General features: G+C 40.6%; 1 protein-coding gene across 19 annotated transcripts in view; it reads right to left on the bottom strand.

Annotated features, from left to right (window-relative positions):
- The window catches only part of UNC79 (unc-79 homolog, NALCN channel complex subunit), a 280,888-nt gene that overhangs the window by 146,852 nt on the left and 111,402 nt on the right, over positions 1-22,634 (bottom strand). For all 19 annotated transcript variants that reach the window (XM_054530438.2, XM_054530441.2, XM_024231534.3 and 16 more), the window contains one exon: positions 22,193-22,423. In XM_054530438.2, the coding sequence (XP_054386413.2) occupies positions 22,193-22,423 (231 nt within the window). The remainder of the gene's footprint in view (positions 1-22,192; positions 22,424-22,634) is intronic.

The raw sequence follows: 22,634 nt of genomic DNA, 5'->3' as shown, positions 1-22,634 counted from the left end.
TTAAAAAAGAAGTGAAAATGGCTGGTTCCTGCCTTAACTGATGACATTATCTTGTGAAATTCCTTCTCCTGGCTCATCCTGGCTCAAAAGCTCCCCTACTGAGCACCTTGTGACCCCCCACCCCTGCCAGCCAGAGAACAACCTCCTTTGACTGTAATTTTCCACTACCTACCCAAATCTTATAAAACAGCCCCACCCCATCTCCCTTCACTGACTCTCTTTTCGGACTCAGCCCGCCTGCACCCAGGTGATTAAACAGCTTTAATGCTCACACAAAGCCTGTTTGGTGGTCTCTTCACGTGGACACGTGTGAAATTTGGTACCGTGACTCAGATCGGGGGACTTCCCTTGGGAGATCAATCCCCTGTCCTCCTGCTCCTTCAACATTTATTCTCCGAAGGATATCGGGTATCCCCATCCAAAGCTCAAATTTCTTCTCCATCCGTTACCTACCTCAATAGGTAACATACGTGCTCTCCCTGCCGATCGTGTCCAACTGATCTCTCAAACCCCAACACCTTCTACAAAACAACAACTCCTTTCCTTCCTAGGCATGGTTGGATACTTTTGCCTTTGGATACCTGGTTTTGCCATCCTAACAAAACCATTATATAAACTCACAAAAGGAAACCTAGCTGACCCCATAGATCCTAAATCCTTTCCCCACTCCTCTTTCTGTTCCTTTCCCCACTCCTCTTTCTGTTCCTTGAAGACAGCTTTAGAGACTGCTCCCACATTAGCTCTCCCTGACACATCCCAACGCTTTTCATTATACACAGCTGAAGTGCAGGGCTGTGCAGTCAGAATTCTTACACAAGGACCGGGAATGCACCCTGTAGCCTTTTTGTCCAAACAACTTGACCTTACTGTTTTAGGCTGGCCATCATGCCTCCGTGCAGCAGCTGCCACTGCCCTAATACTTTTAGAGGCCCTCAAAATCACAAACTATCCTCAACTCACTCTCTACAGCTCTCATAACTTCCAAAATCTATTTTCTTCCTCACACCTGACGCATATACTTTCTGCTCCCTGGCTCCTTCAGCTATACTCACTCTTTGTTGAATCTCCCACAATTACCATTGTTCCTGGCCCAGACTTCAATCTGGGCTCCCACATTATTCCAGCTACCACACCTGACTCCCATGACTGTATCTCTCTGATCCACCTGACATTCACCCCATTTCCCCATATTTCCTTCTTTCCTGTTCCTCACCCTGATCACACTTGGTTTATTGATGGCAGTTCCACTAGGCCTGATCGCCACTCACCAGCAAAAGCAGGCTATGCTGTAGTAGTGTCTTCCACATCTATCATTGAGGCTACCGCTCTGCCCCCCTGCACTACCTCTCAGCAAGCCGAACTCATTGCCTTAACTCAGGCCCTCACTATTGCAAAGGGACTACACATCAATATTTATACTGACTCTAAATATGCCTTCCATATCCTGCACCACCATGCTGTTATATAGGCTGAGAAAGGTTTCCTCACTATACAAGGGTCCTCCATCATTAATGCCTCCTTAACAAAAACTCTTCTCAAGGCCGCTTTACTTCCAAAGGAAGCTGGAGTCATTCACTCCAAGAACCATCAAAAGGCATCAGATCCCATTGCTCTGGGCAACACTTATGCTGATAAGGTAGTTAAAGAAGCTGCTAGCTTTCCAACTTCTGTCCCTCACAGCAGTTTTTCTCCTTCTCATTGGTCACTCCCACCTACTCCCCCACTGAAACTTCCACCTATCAATCTCTTCCCACACAAGGCAAATGGTTCTTAGACCAAGGAAAATATCTCCCTCCAGCCTCACAGGCCCATTCTATTCCGTCGTCATTTCATAACCCCTTCCATGTAGGTTACCAGCCGCTAGCCCATCTCTTAGAACCTCTCATTTCCTTTCCATCGTGGAAATCTATCCTCAAGGAAATCACTTCTCAGTGTTCCATCTGCTATTCTACTACCCCTCAGGGATTGTTCAGGCCCCTCCCTTCCCTACACATCAAGCTTGGGGATTTGCCCCTGCCCAGGACTGGCAAGTTGACTCTATTCACATGCCCTGAGTCAGGAAACTAAAATACCTCTTGGTCTGGGTAGACACTTTCACTGGATGGGTAGAGGCCTTTCCCACAGGGTCTGAGAAGGCCACCGCAGTCATTTCTTCCCTTCTGTCAGACATAATTCCTCGGTTTGGCCTTCCCACCTCTATACAGTCCGATAATGGACCGGCCTTTACTAGTCAAATCACCTAAGCAGTTTCTCAGGCTCTTGGTATTCAGTGGAACCTTCATACCCCTTACCGTCCTCAATCTTCAGGAAAGGTAGAACGGACTAATGGTCTTTTAAAGACATCTCACCAAGCTCAGCCTCCAACTTAAAAAGGACTGGACAGTACTTTTACCTCTTGCCCTTCTCAGAATTAGAGCCTGTCCTCTAGATGCTACAGGGTACAGTCCATTTGAACTTTTATATGGATGCACTTTCTTGCTCAGCCCCAACCTCGTCCCAGACAGCAGCTCTCTAGGCAACTATCTTCCAGTCCTCTGGCAGGATAGACAGGAAATTTGCCAGGCTGCTAATCTTCTCTTGCCTATTCCAGATTCCCAGCCATATGAAGACACCCTACCTGGACAATCAGTTCTTGTTAAGAATCTGACCCCTCAAACTCTACAACCTCGATGGACTGGACCCTACTTAGTCATCTATAGTACCCCAACTGCCGTCCACCTGCAGGATCCTCCCCACTGGGTTCACCGTTCCAGAATAAAGCTGTGTCCATTGGACAGCCAGCCTAATCTCTCTTCTTCCTCCTGGAAGTCGCAAGTACTCCCCCCTACTTCCCTTAAACTCACTTGCATTTCTGAAGAACAGTAATAACCCTTATGAGCCTAATACATCCCTTCATTCTATTAGGTCTATTTGTCCTTACCCTACTTTTTGCAACAGGGCTTTATGCAGTCACCCCCACTACTTGGACTGCGCCCCAAAAACTAGTCATCCCTGCTGTCTTCTGTCTAGTCATACTCCTACTCACCGTTCTCAACTACTCATAAATGCCCTATTCTTGTTTACATTGCCAGTTTACACTGTTTCTCCAAGCCATCGCAGCTGATATCTCCTGATGCTATCCCCAAACCGCCACTCTTAACTGCCTCTTAGAGTGGATAGATGATCTTTGCTGGCAGGGCACCCTCCAATACTTTTACCCTGATGAAGTTCTATTCTTTACTTTTATACTCACTCTTATTCTCATTCCCATTCTTATGCCACCCTCTACCTCTCCCCAGCTATCTCCACCACACTATCAATCTTACTCTCTCCTAGCCATTCCTAATCCCTCCTTAGCGAACAATTGCTGCTTTGCATTTCCCTTTCTTCCTGTGCCTACACAGCTGCCCCTGCCTTACATACAGACTGGGCAACATCTCCTGTCTCCCTACACCTCCGAACTTCCTTTAACAGCCCTCACCTTTACCCTCTTGAAGAACTTCTTTACTTTCTAGACAGGTCCAGCAAGACCTCCCCAGACATTTCACATCAGCAAGCTGCTGCCCTCCTCCACACTTACTTAAAAAACCTTTCTCCTTATATCAACTCTACTCCGCCCATATTTGGACCCCTCACAACACAAACTACTTTTCCTGTGGTCACTCCCTTATGTATCTCTCAGCAAAGACCCACTGGAATTCCCCTGGGTAACCTTTCACCTTCTTGATGTTCCTTCACTCTTCATCTCCAAAGCCCAACTACACACATCACTGAAACAATTGGAGCCTTCCAGCTCCGTATTGCAGATAAGCCCTCTATCAATACTGGCAAACTTAAAAACATTAGCAGTAATTATTGCTTAGGAAGACACTTACCCTGTATTTCACTCCATCCTTGGCTACCTTCCCCTTGCTCGTCAGACTCTCCTCCCAGGCCCTCTTCTTGTTTACTTATACCCAGCCCCATAAATATCAGTAAAAGGTTGCTCGTAGACACTCAGTGTTTTCTCATACACCATGAAAATCGAACCTCTCCCTCTACGCAGTTACCCCATAAGTCCCCATTACAACCTCTGACAGCTGCCGCCCTAGCTGGATCCCTAGGAGTCATGGTACAAGACACCCCTTTCAGCATTCCTTCTCATCTTTTTACTTTGCATTTCCAGTTTTGCCTGGCACAAGCTCTCTTCTTCCTCTGTGGATCCTCTACCTACATGTGTCTACTTGCTAATTGGACAGGCATATGCACACTAGTTTTCCTTACTCCCAAAATTCAATTTGTGAATGGGACCGAAGAGCTCCCTGTTCCCCTCATGACACCGAGATGACAAAAAAGAGTTATTCCACTAATATCCTTGCTTGTTGGTTTAGGACTTTCTGCCTCCACTATTGCTCTTGGTACTAGAATAGCAGGCATTTCAACCTCTGTCACGACCTTCTGTAGCCTGTCTAATGACTTCTCTGCTAGCATCACAGACATATCACAAACTTTATCAGTCCTTCAGGCCCAAGTTGACTCTTTAGCTGCAGTTGTCCTCCAAAACTGCCAAGGCCTTGACTTACTCACTGCTGAAAAAGGAGGACTCTGTATATTTTTAAATGAAGATTGGTGTTTTTACCTAAATCAATCTGGCCTGGTGTATGACAACATAAAAAAACTCAAGGATAGAGCCCCAAAACTCGCCAACCAAGCAAGTAATTATGCTGAACCCCCTTGGGCACTCTCTAATTGGATGTCCTGGGTCCTCTCAATTCTTAGTCCTTTAATACCTATTTTTTTCTTTCTTTTATTCGGATCTTGTACTTCCATTTAGTTTCTCAATTAATCCAAAACCGTATCCAGGCCATCATCAATCATTCTATACGACAAATGCTCATTCTAACAACCCCACAATATCACCCCTTACCACAAAATCCTCCTTCACCTTGACCTCTCCTACTCTAGGTTCCCAAGTTGCCCCTAATCCCGCTTGAAGCACCCCTCAGAAACATCGCCCATTATCTCTCCATGCCACCCCCCAAAAAATTTTCACTGCCCCAACACTTCAACACTATTTTATGTTATTTTTCTTATTAATATAAGAAAACAGGAATGTCAGGCCTCTGAGCCCAAGCTAAGCCATCGTATTCCCTGTGAACTTCACAGATATGTCCAGATGGCCCGAAGAAAGTGAAGAATCACAAAAGAAGTGAAAATGATCGGTTCCTGCCTTAACTGATGACATTCCACCACAAAAGAAGTGAAAATGGCCAGTCCCTGCCTTAACTGATGACATTACCTTGTGAAATTCCTTCTCCTGGCTCATTCTGGCTCTAAAGCTCCCCGACTGAGCACCTTGTGACCCCCACCCCTGCCAGCCAGAGAACAACCTCTTTGACTGTAATTTTCCACTACCTACCCAAATCCTATAAAATGGCCCCACCCCTATCTCCCTTTGCTGACTCTCTTTTCGGACTCAGCCCACCTGCACTCAGGTGATTAAAAAGCTTTATTGCTCACACAAAGCCTGTTTCATGGTCTTTTCACACGGACGCACATGAAAATTTCCTACACTAGCTTAGTAGTCAGACAAGATTAAAAACCTAACTTAGCAGTATGTGCCAATAACTGAGTCTCGGCCGTTGAAACAGCCATACTTCAACCACTCATATAGACTGCTAAGTGTTCAAACTGTGTTCAGATAAGACAAGCACCAACCTGTAACCAATCCAGCTGTTTCTGTACCTCACTGCCAATTTCTGTAGGTCACTTCCCTGTTTTTGTTTATAAATCTTTATACTCCAGCACAGCACACATAGCTGTTGTGCTGGAGTCTCTGTGAATCAGCTGTGATTCTGGGGGCTGCCCAATTCACAAATTGTTCATTGCTCAATTAAGCTCTTTTAAATTTAATTCAGCTGAAGTTTTTCTTTTATCAGTGCTGTCTTTGAGAGGAGAGAACTGGCAGCACATGGGTCCAGAGTCTGTATCACTCACATCCTGATCCATTTTTCCTCTTTCTGTGTTTAATTTGACATCTTATTCCCCCATGCGGCCCACTGGGTGGCATCTTGCAAAAATGAGAGGCTTCTGTCTAAGCTTCCATGAAACAGAAAAGGAAGATTTTCTTTTACAACGCAGCTTGGCCTCCACAGTTATGGCCCAGCGAACAGGGTCATCAAAAGCTGCTCTGCTCTTATGGAAGCTGCAGAGACAGGGAAACCAAAACCCTGGCATGCAGGCAAAAGGGTAAGAATTTCTTACCAGCCAGGGCCCCAGCCTCTCGCTCTCTGTGCAAACCAGTTAAGTAAATGGTATTTAAAAAAAAAAAAAAAAAAAAAAAAATCCCTGTTTCTCTCCTCTGCAAGATTTTTTTGTGTGTGTGTGTGAGATGGAGTCTTGCTCTGTCTCCCAGGCTGGAGTGCAGTGGCGCGATCTCGGCTCACTGCAAGCTCCCCCTCCCGGGTTCACGCCATTCTCCTGCCTCAGCCTCCTGAGTAGCTGGGACTACAGGTGCCCGCCACGACGCCCGGCTAATTTTTTGTATTTTTAGTAGAGACGGGGTTTCACCGTGTTAGCCAGGATGGTCTTGATCTCCTGACCTCATGATCCGCCCGCCTCAGCCTTCCAAAGTGCTGGGATTACAGGCGTGAGCCACCGCGCCCAGGCTGCAAGGTTTTGATTAATAAGAAAAAAGATGTGGGAGACTAGTCTTAGGTTGTAGCGAATCTGCTGTACTTTGTGATATGAATTTGTCGTTCTGCGTTGTTCTGCCATGGAGGGGTTACCACAGAATAGAATGTGGGTGTAGGACCCCTATAAGTCTGCTGCTTGAGCCAGCCCTGCAGACTGGTCAGTTACAAACTTCGCAATGGGTCCCTGAAACAAAAGCCAAATGAGGTTTCCCTCTTGTCTTGTTTTATATGCTTGAGAGCTTGACTTTTTGACCATGTGGGGGTATTCTCTCTCAGTCTCTGCCATCCACAGGGTGGAAATTTTCAGGTTCATGTAAGGCAGCCAGTCTGAAAGGACACATGATAATGTCATGGCTAGCCTTAAGGATTCTCTTAAGCAGTTAAAATCCTTTGCAAACTTGAAACTGTCTGCTCTAGATTACTTCTGGGAAGAACAATACTGTAGCTCTGTGGCTAAGGCTTTGTCCATTCATGATGGTGGCATGGGTTCAATTCCCAGCTTAGGGAATGAGTCCTTTCTGGTTTGATATTTATCTGACCTTTGCCATTTATTTATTCTTTTTCCCTCCATTGTCTTTGTGACCATATGGAGGTACTCTCTCTCCATCTCTACCATTCAGAGGGCAGAAATGTTTAGGTTCATGTCAGGCAGCTTGTGATTTTCTGTCTAGAATTTTCCTTTCTCTGAGCTATCTAGGAGGTGATTCTACATCTTGTAAAAACTGCTTGCAATCTCTTTGTAGACACTTTGTGCAGCTATGGTTAAATCATAACCTTAATTAAGGCTTATTGGATTTGTTAGGGAAGCAGGAGCCTAGGAGAGCCAGAGTAACCCCATTTTAAGTTCAGCTCCATCTTCAGATTAACTGGGCATATTCCTTGCTGGTCACTACCCACAGTCATATTTACAGTTGAGGAAACAGCCTAAGATACCGGCAAAGACACTCCTACAACAGCAGAAAGTCCAGATGTCCCAATACCCATAACAAAATATGGCTTCAAGATTGTTATAGTTATGGTTTGCTGTATTCACACACTAAAACATCAAGGATAGTTTTCTTTAAATCAATAGAATATAAATTTTGTCACGCTCTCTGCTCACACTTACATAGACATGGCTTAGCTTAGCTTTTATATAGAGATGACCCCTATACAAGAAAAACTTAAGGATGTCCTTCTCTGTAATGGAGTAGCTTTCAATAAACTCTCTATTCTCACTGCACTCTGCCACTCACCTTGAATTCCTTCCTGCATGAGATCCAAGAACCCTCTCTTGGGGTCTAGGTCAAGACCCCTTTTTCTAGTAACAGTTGCACTTGGGAAAATCCCTTTGGGAGAATAAAAGGCTTAAATGCCAGAAGCGTTGGCTGTTTGTCCCTAGCAGCCAGGCAATGGTCTGGCAATTAAAGATTTAAAAGGGTTTTTTTTAAAGAGCTCTATGGTAAATGAGATTAATTAAAAGGGGATAGCCAAGCTATACATACATTTAAAAGGCTGTTACGCTTTTTTCTCTTCTTGGATCTTGTTTTTTTGAAAAAAAGGTTTTTGGGTTTTTTTTTCTCAGTCGATTAAATTGTTTCTCCATTTACTCTGTCCTCTGGCACACATGCCCTCACTGCCTTGCATGAGAGGACTTAAGGTAATTTCTGACAGCCTGGAACTCCTTGAGAGAAACAGAAGAGGCAACACAGACTCCTGTTTTGGGAGAAACCTCTGTTTTCCAAGTAGAACCCAAAGAATTATAAGCAGACAGACACTTCTCAAAATCTGAGGCTCTGTTCTGTTTTGCATTATGTTACCCGATCTTTTTTACTTTTGGGGGCATCAGAAATTATTTTGCATTATTTAGAAATGTTGAATCTTAATGTGCAACAGCTAAATAAGAGGCATATTTTTTTAAATGTCCAATAGCAGTTGCTTACAGTGAGTGGCTATTACTACAGGGTGATACCCCTTTCTTTGTGTGTTTACATAAAAAGCCATGCTCTTGGGCACCTAGAAGGTATGAAATGGAGGATGGGCTGATTACAGAGCAGACTAATTGACGTTGGGTTGTCCAGCAGCCCTGGGGAAATGTACTTACAATAAAATATGCTGTGAAAGCATTGCACTGTCTTGTCTCATAGCACTTCCTTCTTTGGGGGGACCCAGTATTTGGTGTAAAAATGGGATCCTTGATTTTGGGAGATCTGTTCCGCCTTCCAGCTGTGCCCACCTACTAGGCCCTAAAAACTACACCCTTTCCTGGCCTTGTTCTTTAAAAGGCTCCACCCTGAACCCAATTTAAAAACTTACATCTTTAAAGAAATCTCCACATGTAAGAGTATCTGTTTTCCCTGGCTGTCTCACCTAAACTTTTACTCACACCATTTCTCCCTTGGTTTAAGTAAAATATAAATTATCTATCTTATTTCACCTAAGAATTGTCCCTTTTAAATGCAAATTCAGAGTTACCTCACTGATAATTATTTAGGGCAGAGAATAGATAATCAAAAGATTGATGCTCTATCTAAAATAAAATGAGAAAGAAATCTTGGCCAGGTGTGGTGGCTCACACCTGTAATCCCAGCACTTTGGGGGCCCGAGGCAGGTGGGTCACTTTAAGCCAGGAATTTGAGACCAGTCTGGCCAACATGGTGAAACCCCATTTCTACTAAAAATACAAAAATTAGCCGGGCATGGTGGTGTGCACCTGTAGTCCCAGCTACTTGGGAGGCTGAGGCAGGAGAATCACTTGAACCCAGGAAGCAGAGGTTGCAGTGAGCTAAGATCACACCACCGGTCTCCAGCCTGGGCGACAGAGAGAGACTCCATCTCAAAAATTAATTAAAAAAAAAAAGAAAGAAAATCTTAAAAACTGGCAAATGAAGAATCTTATAACTCTACCAGATCTGCTTCTCTGTCTGTGTATTTATATGTGTCATGTATGTGATGTCTTACTACCAAGATATGTAAAAGACCTCCAATGAATTGGCTTAAAGAAAAATAAATGCTTAAATAAAATATTTTATCAGAAAAACAAACACTTTAGTTCACATGGCTTCAGTAATCTTTAGTAAATAAAGACAGTTTTAAAAACTATTAATAAAATAAAATTAAATGTCTTTAAAATTTAGGCATTCAGTCTAAATTAGCCAGGTCAGAAACTGCCCTTGCTAGATGCTTTAAGGTTATAAACTGTTTCTATGACTTTTGATAACTGTTTGACTTGCCTGCTTTGGGGCCATTAGATTCTAGGTAAGGCCTGGGGATATATAGAATTAGACACACTCCCTAGCTATACTGGAAAAGAGTCACATATTGCCGGTAGTTCCCAGGCTCTGCACTTGGTACAGAATTAAAATTGCATACACTAAAAATAAAAATTAGGTGTTTTTAATAAAAAGGCATGGGAATGTAGTTTTTAAAAGACAAACTAATTTTGTCTAATTTAGAGGTTGTTTAAGGATTGTTTTGGGTTAAAAGAAAGGTAGAATATAACTGAAAGTTTAAGCCAGTTGGAGAAGGTTTGTGAAAGATTAATCTGGAAACAGAAATTCTGTGTATGAGCTAGTTGACTAAAAGGGTATTATTTAGTTTTTCCATAAATTAAATATTAAAATAAAAGCTCGCTAACACAGGGCCAGAATCTGGGCTCATGTGTCAGAATAACAGGTTTTTCCTGGAGCATTTATCTGCTCTTTAACAAAAAATTTGCAAAGGGTTATAAAAATCTTACCTTATGGTCAAACTGGTTAAAATTAGATAGATTTGTTTATCAAATTTTATTGAAATTAGCTTTAGTATTAATATACTAATGCAAAGGTAAAATTTGGTTTTCCCTTTTGAGCAAGATTTTCATTCGCCTACAGGAAAAAGAGAGAGACGGAATTTTTTTTTTTTTTTTGAGACAGAGTCTTGCTTCAGCCAGTCACCCAGGCTGGAGTACAATGGCATGGTCTCAACTCACTGCAACCTCCGCCTCCTGGGTTCAAGTGATTCTCCTGCCTCAGCCTCCCGAGTAGCTACGACTGCAGGCATGTGCCACCATACCCAGCTAATTTTTGTATTTTTAGTGGAGATGGGGTTACACTGTGTTGGCCAGGCTGGTCTCAAACTCCTGACCTCGTGATCCGCCCACCTCGGCCTCCCAAAGTGCTGGGATTACAGGCATAACCCACCGTGCCCAGCCATGCTGTCTTTATTGGGTCTGGTTATTTGGAAAGCTGAGTCCTCTCTCTATGAAAGACTAAAGGATTTTTGCTGTTTAGAAATCTTTGAGTTAATCATGTTGGTTAAATAAATAAACTGTGGTCCTACTTTGTGATGTCAAGTGTTCTAAATTTTGATATTTGACAAGCTTTCCAAAATCAAATCCTGAATTAAGCCTTTTTTCACCTAATTAACCATTTTGTATAGTAGGTCCTCTGAAGTCCAAAAGAGACATATGCAGCTTATTTGGTATATCAAAACCATACAGGAAACACTATCACATTTTAAATGGTGTTTAGCTTTTTTTAGATTATATTCACATAAGTGTGTGATTAATATGTATTCCAAAGTTATATGAGATTCCTATGATTCTGATATGCCTAAGTATCTGCTATCAATAACAATTAAGATCGTTATGTTAAATTATTGTGTGCCACAGAAATGACCAGATTTCCCTGTTGATTGCATCTTTAACTGTGGCTGTCCTAAGACTCTTGTCATCCACAGAAAATTGTCTTGTTTTAATCTATTCCAAAAGAAGGTTTATAATCAGCTAAAGGACTCTCATGGATACTCTTGGATGCAGGTCTCTGACAACTTGGAGACTGAGCCATTAGAATAGAGGGAAAAACTTGTAAGACCCTCTTGGAGATCTAATGTGTCCATAAATATCAAGCAGAACAGGAGTTAATTTCATGGACTAAACGAATAGGAGATTGAAATAAACTGTTTTTGACCTTTTCTTCCTGAAATGCTGCTAACCCTTTTTGTTTTGTTTTTCAGAGTCAAGAAAACTTTTTTCCCTTTTAAACTATTTACAACTTTTAACAACTGAGTAAACTACAACCTATAAGCAAAATTTCGAGCATGTTTCTTTCTCTCTACCTGATTTCTGCAGAATTTGGAAACTGTATGTGAGTATTCTTAACTTATGGCAATATAGTTGTTTGCATACATGCAATAAGAATCTGTTTTTTTTTGTAACAGGACATAACTGGGGAAAATGGTTATTTTATCAAGGCTTTATGAGAATGACATGCTTTCATACTGCTTTTGTAAAAATTGAGGTTGACTTATAAAGCCGATAAAAGCCCATTGGAAAAATTGCCGTCATATCCTGTCTATGCAGTCCTTGTACAGGGTTCCTGACCTATGGTAAGTAAAGACTGTCACTTTCTAACAGGTCCAGGAGCCCCAAGTTATCTTTGGACTTCAAGAGGGGAGGAATTCACCCAATTCATACAAGTGTTTGCAGGCACAGATAAATCCATAGCTAGGCTCACAGCTTTAAAAAGTCTAATCTGAGAATCCTTACAAAACAAATTCCAGCAAAGCCAATTAAAAAAAAAAGTTTATATGGCAAATAATTATTCTTGCTGCACTTCAGGCAAATAATCAAAACAAGTATAATGAAACTAAAATTTAATTTGCAAACACATCAGTCCTACCGTCATTTGTCTTTGATAAAAATGAGAGACTGGAGAGAAAAAGAGTATAATACACCTGTTGTAGGTTCTAGTCTTATCTGTTGTTTTTGAGCTTTTTAATATTATTTTCTGGGCTGCAAGTCTCCAAACTAACATTTTAAAAATTTTCTTCCACTTCTCTGACTTAATGAAATTGCTACTACCTTTTTCCTAAGGCACTGCAAACTAAGGCTTATTCTTTATAATACAAGCAAAAAAACATGAAATATTGCCACCACCCTCCTCCTCTGTAACTAAAGATGCTTTGAGCCTAATAACTGGGTAGATTATGCCCACCATTAACAGTTGTTTTTCTTTTGTTTCCATAGAAATGTCTCTTATTAAAAGTATGTTTGCCTTATATTTCAGACACCAGGAGACTCATTCTCCAGCCTATGCACTTAAATTCCAAATGGCATCTGATTTCTTCTCATAGCATTGTTAAACTGGACTTAGTATTTTACTAATTATCACTGGGTGCTATTTGATTTTTAAAATAATTATTTGTTATATTCAACAGGCATACAGATGGTTAAAGTTTATGCCTTCCAGGCTTCAACAGTTCTAAGTCAAGCTAATGATGGCCCAAGGATTCCAACCCATACCATCCCAGAAGGATTCTAGTCCCTACAGGTCTCTAGAACAGTCAGTGAGAGATTTCTATGTTCCTCTGAGGTTAGACAGGGACAACAACCTGTTCAGCATAGCTGTTCAGTATAGCTTCAGAAGATGAGATCTTCAGCCCTTTTTCCTTAAGAATAAAGAGAGTGAAATATCTCAGAGGGGAATGAGACAGTAAAGATAAGGCTTGGCTTCAGCTCACACCCACTAGAGCATTCTTTCATGCTTTCCCACTGATCTCAAAACCCACACCACTACCTCACCAACGCATATCCATTAATAGTCATACAAAGAAAACGGCCATTCTGTATTGTTCTTCTGTGCTCTTATATGTTTAACCATGCCTTTTACTTAAACAATTCCAGACACTGGCCTTAGGAGATCCAAAATTAAACTAAGGTTGCTGAGTCTCCCATCTCCGGAAGGAATGCTGAACAACTGATTTACAGCTGTTGCCACTGGCCAGACCAGCAGGTGACCGATAACGCAAGACAACCATCACAACCAGCTTTGCTGACCTGCATACTCTACCCCTAACATGCATTGCCCAACCCAGCCTGTATAATCTACCGCTGATGTCAATTCCCATGCTTTGCCTTAAAAAAATAAATCCTGGCCGGGCGCGGTGGCTCACCCTGTAATCCCAGCACTTTGAGAGGCCGAGGCGGGCAGATCACGAGGTCAGGAGTTTGAGACCATCCTGGCTAACACGGTGAAACCCCGTCTGTACTAAAAATACAAAAGATTAGCCGGGCTTAGTGGCGGGCGCCTGTAGTCCCAGCTACCAGGGAGGCTGAGGCAGGAGAATGGCGTGAACCCGGGAGGCGGAGCTTGCAGTGAGCCGAGACTGCGCCACTGCACTCCAGCCTGGGCTACAGAGCAAGACTCGGTCTCAAAAAAAATAATAAATAAATAAATAAATAATAAAATAAAAAATAAATCCTACCAGCTCTTTTTTGGGGAACCAGCTCGGAGATTCTTGTGCCTCCACTGTCTCCCTTGCACTTGAGAACAAGTCCTGAAAATAAAGCCTTATCTAGGAAGTCCTCTTGGCCCCATATTAATTTCCATTACATGGAGAGCCAAGGAGCCTGTGGTCTGTAACATATGTATATACATTATGTATATGTGGTATCTTCTTACCTCCAGAAAATATTGCCAAATTACTTTATAAAATTCCTTAAGAGACCTCTATTCTAAATGGGTTTTGTGAAACAAGTAACTCAAAATTGAAGCTGTTGGAATTTTATATTTAAGGGAATGTGATTATGGGACCTGAGTCATGTAAACGGGCAGCTGCAACCTAGGCAACTGTAACCTTGTTTTTCTAATTACAGATTAACCTTTTTTCTTACTTACATCATTTTGTAAAATGTAGTAAATGACTAAATTGAGCCAGGGAGACTCCTTCCCTCTTTTTTATTTTTTGTTTTTTGTTTTGATACGGAGTCTTGCTCTGTCTCCCAGGCTGGAGTGCAGAGCCGCGATCTTGGCTCACTGCAACCTCCGCCTCCCGAGTTCAAGCAATTCTCCTGCCTCAGCCTCCCAAGTAGCTGAGATTACAGGCACATGCCACCATGCCCAGCTAATTTTTGTATCTTTAGTAGAGACGAGGTTTCACCATGTTGGCCAGGCTAGAACTTCCCTCTTTCTTCTCTCACAGAGACTTCATGACTATCATATTGTCTAGGATGAAATGTTAAATATACTCTTTTAAATTGGAAAGGCAACGAAAACTAGCTGTATGGAAATGAAAACAAACTGTAACTAACTAAATTGTGGCAATTTATAAACCACCCTTGTGTAGAAAACGTTATAATCCTGCTAAATTTCTTTGTTTTCTGCCTATATAAGCAAGGCCTTAACTTTTAACTGCAGAGCACTGACACTATTTCTCTGAAGTCCATGTTTGCTGAATGGCCATTCCCAGCTTTTTGCTTAAATACATGGTTTAAAACTGGTTTCTGATCCTTTTGATTAATTCAGATTGACAGTTGCAAAACATATACACTTACATGTTAAATTAAGTCTAGCCTAAAGCTGTCTTCTTACATATTCTAAGTTTGGCCCAACAGTTTCTACGTATACATAGTGAACTGTAACCTAGCTGCATGTATAAACAGATTGTAACCTACTCTTGTGCCAATCACTGACTTTTGGCCAATCAAAGGCAGCCAATTGTTAATAAGGCAAACACCAGGATGTAACCAATCTGGCTGTTTCTGTACCTCATTTCCATTTCCTGTACATTACTTTTCTTTTCCTGTCTTTTTTTTCCACCACATGGCTATGCTGGAGCCTTTCTGAATCTATTCTGGTTCAGAGACTGCCTGATTTGTGAGTTGTTCTTTGCTCAATTAATCTCTGTTAAATATAATTTGTCTAAGGTTTTTATTTTAACATATATAAATTAAATATTCCTAAAACTCTCAGAAATATAGGAACCAACCCAAATGCTTCCGAGTGTACATGATTTCAGTAAATCAGTAAATAAGACAAGTATAATATTGTTGGTTTAATAAAAACAGCTGTGTTTTCAGAGCTATCAACATTGAGTACCATGCTGAGCACACGTTTTGCTTCTACCTGGGCTTACTACTCAAATAAACTAATATGTTTACCAATGCTTAAGATTATAGAATTTACAGTTTGGATTCTAATTAAACAGAATCATTATTCTGACAAAGTTTATATCAACAGTAATTGTGTTTTATAATGTTTCTGCTTAGATGTAGTTTTCAAAATCTTTTTGGTAACTTGAAACCTTAACGGTATACTAAGTCAAATTAAATGGCAGGTATTCATTGAAAATCTAGATCACTTCTAAGTAGGATAAAATATTAACACATTAATTGCTGATCATAAGTTTATCTGCTTTTAGCTTCTTATTTTTTACAAATGCTAAAGACATTTGGGTTTGTTAAAAAGGATGTTCTTTTTGCCACATTGGGGAATCATACTAAGAAGAATATACGTCTAGAAATTGTGAGATGGTATACTCACAAAATTTGCTAAAATGCCAAAAAATGCTGATATACAACAGGCAATTCACAGTTGTCTAATAGTTTTCTCTGGAAAATGAAGGATAATAAGGGTTGAAAATTATAATCAATCATATGTAAATTGAACTACTAGACATAATCAGGATGAAAGAAAAACCTCTGTGTGCAAAGTATTCAAGTAATGTAGAATGTGGTTTTGTTACAGGAAAAAGAGCAATTCTTTCCTAAAGGAGCTGTTTACTCATTATTCCTGAATGAGGAAGACGAAAGGACCAAAACCTGAAAGGGAAGTGTGGGGAAGACAGAGAAAGAGATTTTTATCTTGTGTGGTCATGTTGACTAAGATTGAGTAGATTTACTGTAAGGTTTTTAAGTGGCCTTTAATATTAACAGTGTATGCAAAACTAGAGTTTCATTTTCTCTCTCTTAAAAAAACAACATTTTTTAGATTATGTTATTTCTGTTCTTAATAAGAGGTTGTAAAAGGTTTTTCTTTACCTTTTGAAAAATCTGCCTAGGAAACTACCACAGTCTGAATATTTGTGTCCCCCCAAAGTTCTTAGGGTGAAACCTAATCACCAATGTGATGATTTTAGAAGGTGGGGCCTATTGGGAGGTGATTAGATCATGAGAGCAGAGCCTTTATGAATGAACGCCCTTGTAAAAGGGACCTCAGAGAGCTACCTTGCCCCTTCCATCACATAAGGACACTGCCAGAAAGCACTATCTATGAACCAGAACACAGGCCCTCACCAGACACTAAATCTGCCTTGATCTGGGACTTTCCAGCCTCCACAACTGTGAGAAATTTGTTGTTTATAAGCTACCCAGTCTATGGTATTTTGCTATTGCAGCCCAAACAAACTGAAGAAACTAAGACAGAAACAAAGACTCTGTGTCTTATCAGAATAATTTCCTGTGGTTTTTTTGTTTTTGTTTTTGATTTCGTTTTTTTGTTTTTTGGGTTTTTTTTTGAGACAGGGTCTCACTCTGTCACCCAGGCTGGAGTGCAAGTGCGTGATCATGGCTCACTGCAGTCTCAACCTCCCAGCAATCCTCTCACCTCAGCCTCCCAAGTATCTGGGACTACAGGTGCGAGCCAACATGCCAGGCTAATTTTTTTAAAATTTTTTGTAGAGACAAGGTCTCCCTAGGTCGCCCAGGCTGATCTCAAACTCTTGGGCTCAAGTGATCCTCCGACCTCGGTCTCCCAAAGTGCTGGGATTACAGGCATGAGCCACTACTCCTGGCCTTCCTGTGCTTTTTGTCTTTATCATGTCCTAGATTATTTAAGAGAACCAAGTCTTCTAAATATTAAAAGAGCTAAGTTTTGTTCTCTTTTTGTTTCTTACAATTGTGTTGCTCCCTGTATTTACTTTTGAAATCATTTAGTGTCATATAGGTTAAATAAATAAGAATTGTTTCGCAGTGACCTGTAATGTTGATTAATCAAGTACTCAAATCTTTTGACATTTCTGATAACTTTTCATATTTTGCCTTTCCAAAGCCAAATCCTAAATAAAATCCTGGTCTTGAACTGACTGAAATTTCCCAGAGGGATGCTTGAATATCTCAAAGGATTTGTTCTTACCTATAAAAAGATACATTAAACTAATTAGGTTTATTTGATATGTTGAATTCTATGGAAAGCGTTGTCAAATAAAAAGAGATGTTTAACTGTCCTTAGGTTACATTTGTATAGGTAAATGTTATGAATACAAATATTTTGGGAATTATACAAAGTTCCTAGAAATTTGTCAATGCCCTTGGTGGCATGATACGTCTTTATGCTTCTTTGTCTGATGGTAGACAACAATGACAAAATATTATCAGTTATCATTTTGTTATTATTTTAATGTTTCATGCTACAGAAACAACAAAACTGCCTTGTCAACTGTGTCACAGTGAACTTTCAGCAGATCTTTAACTATGACTATTTTAAGCCTTTTGTCATTCAGACAGTAATTGTTATCTGATGTTTCTCTGAAAACTCTTGCAATCAGCTAGTAGCAAGAATGCTTATTTTCAACACAAACAGATTGTCTCTGAGATCCGTGGAAAGGACTATGACAGGTACCCTGAGGTACAGGCTTCTGGTGGCATTGCTTAAATAATTGAGATCATACCACTGGAATGAGTAAGGACTGCCAGAACTCTAGTGGAGCAGCTAATGGGTTCATTAACTGCTAACTCAATCAAGCAGAACAAGACTGAATTACATAGAACTGAATGATAAATGATTATAATTTGTATTGTTTTTTGTTTAGAACATTGCTAGTTTTTCAATCAACGTTCTGTTTTTGAGATACAAGGAACCCCTTTCTCTTTCTCCTAAGCTATCTATAACTCACAATAATTTGGTAGATTTATACCTTTGTAAACAAACATGAAATATATCTTTTTTTCTCTCTACTTGATTCCTCCAGAATTCAGACGCTCTTATTGAATATTCCTATTTTCATAGCATTATAGCTATTTGCATAAGTTGAATAACAATCTGTTCTGCTTTTAACAGGACATAATTGGGAAACTTGGTTATGAAACCACTTTTGCAAAAATTATGACAGTGAGAAAATAATGACAGTGGAGGAGATCGGATCTAGCCAATCCCTTTCTTGCCTTTAGCATTTAAACTGCCAAACTAGCTTTGGGAGATATTTAGCTTACAGTTTAAATGACAGTAGCCCTTCTCCAAAATTCAAATGCCTTTCTTAAGAGACCACAAGGCTATGAGGAGGAAAGGAGCCTGAATTCTGCTAAGGTGTAGACATAAATGGTTGCCAGCTGTTATTCCAGAGGTCACAAGATATGCAGCTTCTCCAATTATTCCTGCAGATAACATCACTATGATAGAACCTAAGATTGGCCTTTTGAGATAGCTTTTCATGTTTTTTTTTGCATGTCTGACACCCATGGCTCCACCTGGAGCCATGTCCTCCTGTGTCCCCACCCATAATCAACTCAGCATAGGAGGACAGCTTCAACTCCCTATGATTTCATCTCCAACCCAACCATCAGCAGCAGCAAGCATCCACTGCCTAGCCACCCCTACTCCTTCCTCCAAATTGGCTTTGAGAAACCCCTAACCTACAAGCCTTTGATGAGACTGATTTGAGCAATAACTCAGTCTCTTGTGTGGCACGGCTGGCCTCATGTCAATTAAACTCTTTCTATACTCAATTCCGTGAATCGATATTGTTTGTGCAGCAGGCAGGAAGAACCCATCAGGCAGTTACAGTTATATTACAAGCCTTTGCAGAATGTCATATTTGTGAATTGTGTGGAATCTGATATGACTAAACAGTTTTAAGGAACTAAGATTGACTTTATGGAGCCAGTGTTTTCAAAGCCCTCTTGGAAAAACAGATTCGATACCTGCATTACAGAATTCTCAGCCTTACAGATGAGTAAAAAAGGTCACTTCCTAGGAAACTTAGAATATTTGGGAGACCTCAAGGAGAAAGGAATTCACCCAAATCTATAAGTATTACAGATGAAATCTGATGACAAGCTCTTGGCCTGACTTCTAGCATCAAGAAACCTCTAAAACTCCAATCTGAGATTCCTTATAAGAGTTCTGGCAATGCAAACTTTAAAAAGCCCTAAGTGGTCAATTACCATTCTTGCTGTGCTTGTGCAAATGATCAGACCAAATTTAAAGAGACTAATTTTGTAACCAAAAGTAATCTTACTTTGATTATCTTTGGTCAAAATGCAGGTGATTGTAAAGAGAAATTTTATGTTTTGATGAAAAACTATAACCCACCCTTGTGAGTGATCAGATTCTAGTCCTGTTCATCACCTTTGAGATAGTTTTCACCTCTTTGTAAACTAGATCCTTCTGTCTTGCCCATTTTGCCAGTAATTAACACTTCTAACTTTTCTCCTACCCACCTGACATGGCATCACTGAGAACTAAAACCTAACTTCCTAGATCATTATTAAGACTGGGTTATCTTGTTACAAAGCCCTAAAAGCTGAAGCAGGACAATATGATATAAAATTCAAAGGACTTATTGCTACAACAGTTTGGTCCACTCAGGAAGTTCACCAAACACTCACCTCTTCTCTGCTCTGCTCTGGAAAATAACCGTAACTGTGACACTGATGTTCTCACTCCACTGTCTACACATGCTTCAAGACCAACATCTAGACATCTTCTCAACTGTCTGCCCTCCATACTCAAAACCTAGATTTATAATCTATCCCAACCATTAATCTGTGCTTTTCTGGTTCCTCGTTGTATGCTCTTGTTCTCTTCTGCAGATCTCTTACCTCACAATTTCTAGCCTAAATCTTCCCTCTATAGCAATCAACCTAGCTTCTTTCATGTATGTTGAAACTTCAAGGGAAGTTTCAGATGAGGGAAATGTTATCCACTGAAACCCTACAGTTGGTATAAAGATTATTTTAAAGTGAAAACATTTAAGCTAAAGAAGATGCAAAAAGAAATCTTATCTGAACTTCCATTATGTGACTCAAGCAGAGTCTCCAGAGAAAACCCTTCTGTTAACCCCCTCCAAAGGGAGTTTCCTGTGGATTCAGCTGCTGTGGAGATAGCCCAGTTCCTGCCCAGCTCCCATGGCATTAAAAAACCCAATGGAACCTTCCATACCTTCTCACTGGAGCCCTTAAGTAAACCTTTTGTTAAGTTTGATATATAAATCTTTTATCTCTGGCTATTCAGGAAGTAATGTATCACTGAGATCTCCCACATGTACTCATAAATAAAGTTTGTCTTCTCTCCAGTTAAACTATTATCAGTTAATTTGCAGGCCCCAAAACATCTGCACCTAAGTTGGAATAAGAAAAGTTTTTCTCCCAACATAATCATTTCTTCTCATTTTCCAGAAGCATGTCACATCAATCCTTCACTATTCCAATAGACATAATAATAGAAAACATATCAACACAGGCAAAGAATGTCAGAAAATGGGAAATTTCCTTTAGGCAAAAATTCAGTTTTCTAAGTGAGTCAGTAGGTGGCACCAAAGAAGAAAGAAGTACATCTCAATAAATGCACAGATCACTCTGAGTCCTGAAAATCCAATAAAAGTTACCCCTATAGATGGTCTGTGCTGTTTTATCCTTAAATGTCCTACTTTAGCACAGGTTTCTACTGAAAACTGCCTCAAGATCTCTTTGAAAGGAAAAAAAAATCACAAATAAAAATAACACTTAGAAAACACTTGGAAAAAAATTTCACATATCACTGCCAAAACCTGATTCTGGACATCCACCTTTCTGGGTTAGACGCAAATTACATCATATTCAAAAAATATGGGCTGCTCACAGCGGCTCATGCCTGTATAATCCCAGCACTTTGGGAGGCTAAGGCAGAAAGATCGCTGGAGGCCAAGAGTCTGAGACCAGCCTGAGCAACATAGAGAGACCCCATCTCTACCAAAAAATTTTTTTAATTAGATGGATGTGGTGATGCATGCCTGTAGTCTCTGAGGTGGGAGGATCTCTTGAGCCCAGGAGTTCAAGGCTGCTGTGAAAACGACTACACCACTGCAGTCCATCCTGGGTGACAAAGTGAGACCCTGTCTCAAAAAAAAAAAAAAAAAAAGGAAAAAAGAAACATGGGATCTTCTCAGATGTGATCCACTGAGGCAGAAGCAAGAGGATCAGCACAGAGAAATCTGTTCTTAAGTGAGAGGAATAGGTGCATTTTGTCTGACCCTGAACCTTTTTGGCATTTCAAATGGCAGGGCAGGGACTTCTACCATTCACCTGTATATATATATACATGATTAAAAAAAGAAAAAAAGCATTTCCCCTAGTTGAATGGTAATCTTTCCAAAGATTCTAAGCCAAAAGGGGACTGAGCTCTAGTAACCTCATAGAAAGGCTTTTTTGTTGTTGTTTCTTAATAAAAATATTTAGCTTCCCAGCTACTCCAGAGGCTGAGGCAGGAGGATCAGTTGAGCCCAGGAGTTCAAGGCAGCCAGCCTGGGCGACATAGCAAGATCCCATTTCAAAAAAAAAAAAAAAAATCAGCCATGTCAAGAAAGAATAGTCCCTTAAATTCTTAAAGATACCTCACAAATGCATCTTGCCATTCTTCCTCATCCCAAATCAACATCAAAGCAGCACATCATCCAAGATATAGTTACTAAATTCCTTTAGCTATACTAATTAAAATAAGGAGAGATGTTCCTCCTCTGCAGACACTGATAATACCCACATGGCTAAGGCAGCACTTCTCCCCAAGTCCTCCTCTCTAACAAGGTGCGAGCTGTAGGCCTCCACTTACCCTGGCAAATTCCATGGGTTTAGGAAGAAGGCACATGACCATGACATCGAAGCGAACATCACATACGGTCTTCAGCCATTTGGTGACAAACTGAGGCTTCAGCTTTTCCACCAGACTTCCCACTTCATCATCCATCATATACGCAGTGGAGTGAAACCACTGAAACACCATGGCCACCAGCCGGGCCAAGCTTTCTGTAGGCGTGTTCTCACTGGGTGTGCAGAGGCTCACCTAGAAGTAGGTAGATTAGAATCTTGTTCAGCTTCCATCCATCTTTACAAAATTATTACAGGTGCATTAAGAGGCAAAAAATAAATAAAAATAAAAAGATATCCCAGATAATCTGTTTGAAATAGGCAGTTTTAAAAATGGGGATTGCTTATCCAGAAACTGTGTTCCTTTCTACAGGGATAGAGGGATTGCAACAATTTTCCCTCAAGAT

This window comes from Pongo abelii, chromosome 15 (assembly GCF_028885655.2).
Source record: "Pongo abelii isolate AG06213 chromosome 15, NHGRI_mPonAbe1-v2.0_pri, whole genome shotgun sequence".
In the NCBI taxonomy this organism is placed as follows: Eukaryota; Metazoa; Chordata; class Mammalia; order Primates; family Hominidae; genus Pongo; species Pongo abelii.
Note: the sequence above shows the minus strand (reverse complement) of the source record. Positions and strands in the feature narration are given on the sequence as shown.